The 10,269-nt window shown below is 45.1% G+C and overlaps 1 protein-coding gene across 1 annotated transcript; it reads right to left on the reverse strand.

The window, feature by feature from the left end:
* Positions 1-567: 567 nt before the first annotated feature.
* Positions 568-9,998, reverse strand: LOC147605725 (ABC transporter G family member 35-like). Its single transcript, XM_086793129.1, has 24 exons — positions 9,036-9,998; positions 8,063-8,183; positions 7,855-7,943; positions 7,681-7,765; positions 7,409-7,568; positions 7,266-7,342; positions 7,105-7,158; positions 6,933-7,023; positions 6,532-6,833; positions 6,144-6,425; positions 5,580-5,893; positions 5,285-5,445; positions 5,019-5,116; positions 4,764-4,926; positions 4,499-4,669; positions 4,251-4,396; positions 3,826-4,158; positions 3,356-3,649; positions 3,168-3,251; positions 2,497-2,630; positions 2,180-2,410; positions 1,771-1,942; positions 1,407-1,661; positions 568-1,302 (listed from the first exon to the last, which is right to left on the reverse strand). The coding sequence occupies exons 1-24, from the start codon at positions 9,434-9,436 to the stop codon at positions 1,018-1,020; spliced, it is 4,503 nt and encodes a 1,500-aa protein (XP_086649255.1). The 5' UTR covers positions 9,437-9,998; the 3' UTR covers positions 568-1,017.
* Positions 9,999-10,269: the final 271 nt, after the last annotated feature.

Here is a 10,269-nt window from a genome sequence, read left to right on the forward strand (position 1 = left end):
ATATTATTAGATATGGTTGCTTGTGGGAAATATAGGTATCTAGAAATAATATTATGTTTCTGAAAGGAGGGAAATATTGGTCTAAATGTGACTGAATTGATGTATAAGTGTACTCTTCTTTGCTGGTTTGTATACTATGTTAACAAACTAAATGATGCTAATACCTTTTAGGCAATATACTCTCTGCAGTAGTCTGGGAGATCAACAGACCCTTGTTCATACTAGGTGCCAGTTGCCTAATATCTGGTTGCATAAACGCATCAAATCTGAGAAATACGCGTGTATAAGCACATCTAAAGTCACAAAACGCGTGTATAAACGCTTGTATCAATGCGTCTAAATGCAGCTGAATTGGCAGAACGCGTGTATACGCCTGTGTATCAGTGCGTCTGAACAGTCCTATACACGCGCTTTTACACGCATGTCTCTGACCGCGATGATACACGCGCTGATACACGGGCCCGTTACTTTTTTTCACAAGTCATTTTTAGCGGCTAGGAGCGCGGGTATGAGCCCGATCCCTTGTAGTGAATGTTCATTTTTTGTGGGAAGATGATAGATGGGATATGTTATGCAAGCTACTAAATTGCAATGTAAAAATAATCTCTGGTTCTTAGCATTTGGCCCATGGTGTTTTTTTGTACCTTTTGTAAAGTTTTCCAGTGTTAATATCTTTCTCCCAAAAAGAAAAAGAAAACCATGAGCAAAGAGAAGGATTCAGTGGAGCAGTTTGTCATGCCCCCAACATGATTAGCTGTTTATCACTCTTCTTCCAGATGATGATCATCCATGTGGCAAGCCAATGGCTCTGCATCATTGTGTGCACCTCCGACCACATACCTCCTCCTCTATGGGTACATGGGGGTATCATGATTGAACACATCTTTGCTGCTATAATGTATGCATTTGATGTGCAATTGGCTGACATCTACAGGAGTTACAGATTCATGCATGCAGCAATCTGGATCTATTCACTTTTTTCTGTTGAGTGAATCACGAAGAGTCTTGGATGTGTTTCTATCTGCGTTGGAAGTTCAAGGCCCTCACACAGAACATGAAGACCAAGGCAAAGAAAAGAGGGAATATGATGAGTACGGCTGCCACCTCCCCAAGAAAATCCCTGTGAAATCCAAATGTTGTGTTCAAATAGTCACTGATGTTCTGGCTCCCGACACCTCCGCTTGCCAAATAAACTCGTATAGGTGTGGTCGTCTTGTCACCATACTGAGAGGTGATAAGACCATTGACTGTCCAAGCGGTTGGGCACAAACAGTAGTACCAGGACCACCATCTTGGCAGTTTCTGCACAACCCAAACATGAGAAAACCTTAGATGGAGCTCAGCCATACATTTAAAGAGGGGGGGGGGGGGGGGGGGGGCACACACACACACATGCACAGGCTTACCGGCCTTGGCATTAGGAAGCCTGAGAAGAGGTTGAAGACGGCATAGAAAGCCGATGCCACAATTGCTGCTACTTGATGGTTGGGAGTAATGGAGACAGCCATCATTCCATAGTATGTGAAATATAAAAATGTGCAGAACATGGTGAAAAGAAACCATAGGCATTTGCGAAGCACCCATTCAAAACCGATCATAGCGTACACGATAAAACCGTAAATGATCGTCTGCGTGAACACGTAGGGCAATTCAATGACAACCTGAGAAGCCCCACAGAAATGTCTGAGTAAGGGTTTGAGTGCCCTCCTCTCTCTGACCTCTTAAATCAACGTCAGGAATACATACATACAGAAGTATATATATCCTCACCTGAGCTAAGGCATATGGCATAGCAGAATACATTCCGGCGGCCCGCTCCCGATAGAATACAGTACGCTCAACTGAGACTATCGGTTGCACTGTAGAGCAGTTGTTTATACCCAGAAACAGTGTAGCTCCATACATGGCTCCCATGACAGTTATTAAATCTTGTTGTTGCTCACTGTTCACTCCATGAAAACAATCAAGTTATGAGATAAAGATAGGGAGATTCAAGGTCCGAGCTGTGTGTTTTTCCTGTAGTAATCAGATAAATTAGCTAGGGAACTCTGTGTTTTGTTCTCATGCGCGCGTGCAGCACATGCTGTGTAAATATACACATTCATGTATATACTCAAGTAATCGTAAACTACTGCAACAAGAAATCGAGATTTTGGTGCAAAAAAAAAAGAACGCTCACATTTTGGTGCCCAGCTGCCAAAAGATTGTACCGAACATAAGAGCTGCTATGAAAGTGAACAAGAATCGAACCAAGTTGTATCCAGGACTGCGCCAGTATGTCAAGTGCTGCTTCCACAAGAGGGATTTGAACTGCACCCACAAAGGTTGGCAATACTGTGTCGGGAAATGCAGATCCCTGGTTCCGGCCGGAGCTGGCAATCTGAGCTCCTCCACCATTTCCTTATTGTGCCTACACTCAAATCTCCTCTGTAACTATTAAAAGGAAGCTACAATGGGATGTTCTATTATACCATAAAAGGCAGGAGAGATGCATACTGGGCAAGCGAGGATCGCCTGTAGACATCTGCAAAGTCTATGCCCAGGTGTTGCTCTGCTGCAATAGAACTAGCTTCCAGCATCCAGGTGGCAGGGTTGTACTTGTCTTTCATCTTAGTGACCCCTGGAATAGCCTGTATATAGAAAAACGTAATTACCTAACGATTCCTTTGTGTATATATATAGTGATAGCAAACTGCATGCAGCACTCTTCTCATCAGTAAATCGATCAAGTGAGAGATTATCCCTGAAGATCAACCCTAATGTGCTGCAAGGGAGGGGATCGATGGCTTGCTGCCTAGTTTGAGGTGTATTTCAAGTACAGAGACTGGAAGTTCCTTATTACAGGTGCCAATGCATGTTTAACCAAGGCTTTTATGATGGTCTGTCTGGCCGGCGGCATCCTACTACCAGTCAGCAAAAGACGGACAACAGAGGCAAACTTAAGAGGAAAAGAGTTGAGCAGGACAGGCCCTTATAAGCATACAGGATGCTCTAGATAGATAGGTGGAAATATTGGCCTGTTTTTAGAACATGATCAAATTGGATTTGAGAGTGTTGCCACATAAGACAGGCACATCTGCTCTGCTGGAAGCGCCTATACTTTCCAGCCAATTTGTGATAAGGATACATAGACATGGGACTCTGGCACACAGGACTACGGCTCTCACCTCAAAATATTTGACTATTTCATGGGAGTGTCTGCCTAATGGCCCTGCATAGATGACTTGACCACCTCGCTTCATCAACAACAGCTGAAAAAGTCCAAAGCAGTACATATTTGAGTTCAAAACTCGGTAACAGGACTACTGAAGTATGCGCAAAAAAAAGAAATATAGAAGAAGTGATTCGATACCACCTCATCAAATGCTTCAAATATGTCAATGCTTGGTTGATGGATTGTACAAACGACTGTCCGCCCTGTGTCCACAGTGTTCCTTACAGCACGCATCACAATAGCTGCTGCTCTGGCATCCAATCCTGATGTGGGCTCATCCATGAAAATAATTGAAGGGTTCGCTACAAGCTCCACAGCGATCGTAAGACGCTTCCGTTGCTCTGTTGAAAGGCCACTTACACCAGGGAGCCCTACTAAGGCACTGCAGCTCAAGTTGTTCAGCTCGACAAGGTCCAAGACTTCATCCACAAATCGCTGCAGCCCGCAACCAACCACACGTCAACTCCTCCTCACCCTCTCATGCTAGAATTAAAGCAGGTCCTCCCGACATCTACCATGCTAGAAAAGCAAGTGCGCATCATCTCCTCCTCATCTAAACTGCAAGTCCTCTCACAATGTAAAGGATACAAATTCGAGTGTAAATATCATACCATCCTTGTGCCATGATCGATATCGGCTGGCAGACGGAGCCAGGCAGAATATATAAGAGATTCACGAACAGTAACCTGTGGAGAGTGGATGTCTGTTTGTTCACAATAGCCGGAGATCCTAGCGAATGTTTCTTGCTTTTTGGGATAACCGGATATGCGAACATCACCCTCAATATACCCACTGGTTTTTCTGCCCGCAAGAACATCCATGAGAGTGGTCTTGCCTGCTCCACTAACACCCATCAGAGCAGTGAGCACGCCAGGCCTGAAAGCTCCTGTCACCCCCCGAAGCAGCTGCAGCCTATGGTCTGTGACTCCTTGCGCGATCATTTCCTGCAAACCATTGAAATATTGGCTGACAGCTACCCCAATTCATATAAAGTATTAAGTAACCAAGCTATAAAGTATGCATGTGTCTGTCATACCACGGGCATGTCGACAGAGTACTTCACATCCTCGAATGAGATAGACAAAGGTTGAAAAGAAAGAGACATCCCTTGTCTAGTTATTGCAGCATTCTCACGGCGGTGAAGTGAGCTGCTGCTTGTCATGCGATGCATCTGTACTTCGTCTGCGAAGGGTGCCCACATTCAGAAAAGCTCTACACATATAACCGACCGGTTCCCATGCAAGATGCAGTACATTAATGTGTGGCCAAAACTCTTCAGCTTACGAGCATTCTTTCCAACGGAAGAAGACAAAGACAATGGCGGCAGGGCATTCTCTTCAGAGCGTTTTGTTGAGGATTCCATCCGAATATTGACTTTGCCTCGGCCATCATCAGCGGCCTCCATCATCTCAGCAAATGCTTCCTCAGAAATTATTGCCTGAGGCTTCCCAATCGCTGCACAGATAGATGAGAATGCATTGGCACAACACGTCATGCCTTACGGCGGAAGGTGAACTAGTGCGACAGTACTGATAATGATTATACTTACGGCGGAAGTAGGACAAGACCAGTGTAAACAGGAGGTTAAATAGGACGATATAACCAACCAAGGCACCAATGGTAATCCAGTACCAGTAAGATTCGGTGAGAATTCCACGGGCTTGGAGTACCGAAACACCAGTGGTGATGTTGGTTCCACTCACAAATGTGTTCTGCAAGGCAAGAAAGAACAGGTAGAATTCGTTTAGACATCACAGGTTGATGGTTTTCCATCATCCGAAATGTGGACATAGGAGGTCATCACCCATCGAGGAGCAAGAAATTCGTTCACGCTAGTTGCCGTGAGCCCATATGCAAGAGGTGACGACCAATAACCCCATATCCACCACATGGGAATTGTTGCTGAAATACAGAAACTCAGTTATCAGCTGCAGTTCCCAATGATATCCAGAAGGATGAAGGAGCAAAATACAGCTCAAGTGCATCCAGGCTCTCATCATGTAAGAGAGATTATTCAAGATTCCTGAACCAACAAAATGCACATGCTATAAAGATTGGAACCGTGCATACTTCTTGGGATGATAAACCCTCCAAGAATAAATATGATTAGCAGCATAAAGGAGCCCCCATTGTTGGCCAGGAGCATTGACCGACAGAAACCCCCGATCAGTCGAAAGAGAGATGAGGACATCTGATGCATTAGAAAGAGTAGAAGGTATTGCCGGAAAAACCTGGATCACACACCCAATGCCAATTGTGATGAGCTAGCTTCTCCAGAACCTCACATGACGACTTGGTTGGAGGTGAAAAACAGGGATGCAGCTGCAAGAAACAGTGAGCGTAATGCAATGGGCTTAGAGCATACCTGCTCGGTTCTGGGGAAAACCCAATAACATAGTAAGTGAGTGAGACCCAAAGTCCTGATTCTACCACAGACTGCGGTATCCTCAATAGAAAGGTTGGGAGTGTGTACGCCCATGCAGGATAAAAGAGAAGGTCCCGTTGTTTGAAGAAAACCGGAAGTCTAAAGATTGTCATGGACATCTCAGCGAAACCATTGAACATGATGATGTTCAAAGAGAAAAACAGTGCACCGAGATAGTAAGCGCCATCCGATAGCTCTGCTTTGAGCGTGGTCCGTAAAAATACAGTCATTGCAATGAAAGCCACAATGACTAGCTGTAAATTAAGCCATGAGGACGTTAGAACTACGAAAAACTTGTAATTCAGAACCATGTGTGTGCATGAGCGCAGCTCTGTGGTTGTGTGTGTGTGTGTGTGTGTGAGAGACACATACACATACACACACAGAGACAGAGACAGAGACAGAGACAGACACAGAGAGAGAGAGAGAGAGAGAGAGAGAGAGAGAGAGAGAGAGATTGGCTTTTGTTCGTGTATTTTTGTCTGCTTATATGGGTGTTTGTACCTGCACCCCTTTGAAGATGTAAATAAACGAGTTACGTTTCATCAGAAGGCATTCGCGAGCAAAGCATGCTTTGAAAAGCGCCGCCTTGCCGACTGAGGATTTGCTGAAGCTTAATGCCGCCCCGTGGTTCTTTTCCCTGGGGTAAGGATGAGCCATCTCATTAGCTAGCTGGAGACCGACATGAAAGTGCTTAAATCTGTCTACGAACTCCTTGACAGGAACATAGCGATAGGGCTTCATTGTGTCGAACCAATACTGCTCTTGGTCTTTGCGTGAAATGACCTGTGAACAATGCCCACCAGCAACATTGTATCAGCTTGCAGAGGCAAGGTCGCCATGAGGATTCGTGGCATAGCAACACATAGCAGAGCTGCAGCACAAGACTAACCTCCTGCAAGAAATCTGCAGCACCCTTTCTCTCAGGACATCTAAAGCCACAAGACTCAAAGAACTCCAACACGTGCTCTCTTGGCCCGATATAGACTATCTGCCCTTCAGCAAGGAGGAGCACATCATCAAATAACTCAAAGGTCTCCGGCGGAGGCTGCAGAAGAGACATCAAGATGGTCCCTTCCAAGACATGCACAAACTGCTGGAGGCACTTCACCACCTGGAAAGTGGTGGAGCTGTCAAGGCCAGTGGAGATCTCATCCATGAAGAGTGTCTTGGTTGGCCCTACTATCATCTCTCCTGACAAGAATAAGCCATGCACAACACAGTGTGAAAAATCTGGTCACCTGTGCAGGCATCTTCTTCATCAGAACCTGCTTTTTAACAAAATTACGGTACCTGTGGTGACTCTCTTCTTTTGTCCACCTGAGATCCCTCTTCGCATGGGGTCCCCAACCATGGTATCAGCACACACATCCAAACCAAGGATCTGCATGAACGTACATGATTGAAGGCACGGATAGATTGATTGCTAAGTAGATTACACGTATCTGCTGTATGAAAACCTCACCTTCAAAATATAGTCTGTCTGAAGGCTACCCTTTATCCCTTCCAAAGAGCTTGCCTGTCCAAAACATGACTTTGATGTTAAATGGACCAACAGAGTAGATGTTATCACTTATATGCTTTCCTTATGGGACTCGACCAGAACACAATTTCTGAATAGTGCACCTTCATAAATGCATCGATTTCCACATCCGGGATAATACCCGCTTGCTTCTCCCTCCTTGCAAGCTCTGTCATTATCTCTGCAGAGAAAGCATATAATTATTGAGGGGCATCAATGCTTTTCTGTGCCATCATTGAAAGCTCACCATATCTTGTGCCGACTCCTTGACATCGAGCAGAGAAATCCAAGGTCTCCCTCACTGTTAATTCTCCTATGTGCAAGTCATGCTGGCTTATGTATGCAGATGTTTTTTGAGGAACAAACTCATGTAGGGCATGCCCATTATATTTAATGCTTCCCCTTGTCTGTGTAGCATTCAAAAAACACAACTGTAAATGTAGGTATGCATACATTTGCAGAGAGATCAAACAAGATGAGGGCAAGGGGAACAGGTTAGGAGGAGCTAAAATGAGTTACCTTGAGGGAGGGGTCCAATTTTCCAGCCAAGGCCAAGAGAAGGCTTGTCTTTCCTGATCCAGGAGGACCCAGAAGGAGCGTCAACCTGTAGAGGCAGAGATCAGCTATTCATGTATAAGTATTCACTAGCCGACGCTTTCTTAAGGAGAAGCATGTGCTTTAAGGAGCACAGACCTGCTAGGCTTGATAACTCCATTGATGTCTTTTAAGATGGTGATACTGGTTCTCTTTGCTGCAGATAAATGCAGTATATCAAGAAGTCCCTGGTAAAGAACACAAAACCAACCTCAATGTCTATGGGTTTTGTTGCACAATGCTGTTCAATGGGGGTGTTTACAAAACTACCAATGCATATAATTTAAGATCCACCCCACGATATCACCTCAAAAAAGTTTCTGAAAACATTCCAGAGTGTGGGCAAAGCTCTCCCTCCAACATGACAATTGGCATCTATTGTAAAGTTCTCGAAGCGCACTTCCACAGTAGACAGTTGGATCCCCACTCTGTTCACAAGAAGCACATACAATCAATTGGATGGGGCGGGAATGCTGGTGGTGGTTGTTAAGAAGAGATTAAGAGGAGATTTTACTACGTGTTCAGAATTTAGAGGGGTTTTGAGTAGATGAGACACAATAAGGGGAGATTCCACTATGCGTTGGGGATTTAGAGGGGTTTTGGGTAGTTTGTAGATACGTAACCATGGTTAAGAGAAGATTGTACGTGAGTTGTAATTGACTGGCCAAAACCAAAGATGGGGTGGAGGTGGTGTTGGTGATGGTTATAGTGGGGAGCAGGTGGTGTTGGTGATAGCAGGGACTCATTCCTTACTCTATGTACTGGGGAGTTACAAGGGTTTTGTGTCCCATAAGAAGATATTAAAAGGAGATTATATAATGTCTTGCAGGACCAGAAGGGTTTTGGGTAAGAATTAGACATCAAACGAAAAGATTAAAAGGAGACATCATCAGGTGTTCAGGATTTAGAAGGGCTTTGGGTGGATTTTAGACACCATGAGAAGCGATTATACTATGTGATGGGGATTTAGAGGGTTTGGGGTAGATTATAGACACCATAAAAAAAAAGATTATACTACGTATTAGGGATTAAAAGGGAATTATAGACACCATAAGAAGAGATGAAGAGCAGATTATACTGTGTGTTAAGGATCTACAGGGCTTTGGGTACACCATGATCAAGAGAGGAGATTAGGCTATGTGTGAGAGATTTAGGAGGGTTGTGGGTAGATAATAGACAACCATAAGCATGTTTAAATTCGTGTGTCAGGGATAACAGACACGGTAAGGGCCGTTACACATCTGTGGTGGAACTACTGGGATTCAGACGAAATCAATTACTTGTCAATGCGGTCTCTGAGCTTGATGAGAAACTTTTCATTGTCTTCTTCAGTGACCTTGAGGAGCTTCTCCACAAGCCTCTGCTTCTCCACAACGCCCAGGTGCCTCACATCAATGGCTTGTGTGACCACCCGCCCATCCTCAAGGTCCTTCAGAATGGATGTCCGGAGCCTGTCGTACGTGGGCAGCTTCTCTAAGGCCGCCCATTTGAGGGCCTCCTCATCATCATCCTCCTGCTCCCTCCTGGACTGTAGGGAGCGTGTGAACTCGTTGTCCGGTCCCCTCGAGGACCAATTTGTGATGCTAGGGTTTCCGGCCGTCCTGCTTATGCTTCTGGTCAGAGTGTTTCTGAGCTCCGACCCCCATATGTCGATGTTCTCTAGCTCTACTGCCTGCGCCATGGCTGCGGGCTGCTAGAAAACAACAGGGACAGAAAGAGTGCTCGATATGCACAAATCCAGGTCAACTATTTTCTGCTTGCAGCAGACATAAAGCGCGCGCGAGAGCGCACAGACAGAGAGTTGTGAGTGCGTAAATTAGGTGAATTGTGTGCAAATTAGCGTTTATACAGAGTGTTCTCACAAGGCTTCTGCGCGCGCGCGCACACACACACACACACACACACACACACAGAGAGAGAGAGAGAGAGAGAGAGAGAGAGAGAGAGAGAGAGTCTTAAATTAGGGTTTCAGCGGTGCCTGAATTCTGCACAGAGAGTGGGTCTGTCTGCAGATTAGTGGTGGTGGTGGTGGTGGTGGTGTGTGTGTGTGTGTGAGAGAGAGAGAGAGAGAGAGAGAGAGAGAGAGAGAGAGTGTCAATCCGGAGCTTTCTGCAGACACTCACGAGGGTAGGGTGAGGTTCGTTCATCACAGAGATGATGAAAAAGGGCTGTGAAAGTAGACATGAATTCTCGTCAAATCGAGTCGCCCACCCTCACGTCTGGGCGTGTGGGTGGGCTTCATCAATTCATCAGCTGTACACTGTACGCTTCTATTTCCTCTCCCGACATTGCGACAGCAGCCGCAGCCAACACCAACAGCACCACTTTGGGTGACGGTTGGAAATTTAAAGGTGGTGGCTGCTACACTTTTTTTTATAAGGTTTTTAGTACTGATTTTTAGTAGTCTAAATAAAATTAGATTTATTCCAAGATTTTACATAAAGATTCCCTTCTTCAAAAGCTTTCCAATCATGTATAGCATGATAGAAAATTTTGCATTGTGGGTCATCTTTG

Source organism: Cibotium barometz, chromosome 59 (genome assembly GCF_041138505.1).
Source record: "Cibotium barometz isolate CiBa-2024 chromosome 59, ASM4113850v1, whole genome shotgun sequence".
Classification (NCBI taxonomy): domain Eukaryota; kingdom Viridiplantae; phylum Streptophyta; class Polypodiopsida; order Cyatheales; family Cibotiaceae; genus Cibotium; species Cibotium barometz.

Bases quoted from the DNA above. Each gene is read 5' to 3' on its own strand.
- LOC147605725 (XM_086793129.1), bottom strand. From the start codon at position 9,436: ATGGCGCAGGCAGTAGAGCTAGAGAACATCGACATATGGGGGTCGGAG. The intron at 7,569-7,680 runs GTAACTCATTTT...AATGCTACACAG, and splicing joins AATTGGACCCCTCCCTCAAG to ACAAGGGGAAGCATTAAATA. The intron at 1,303-1,406 runs GTAAGCCTGTGC...TGGGTTGTGCAG, and splicing joins GCTTCCTAATGCCAAGGCCG to AAACTGCCAAGATGGTGGTC.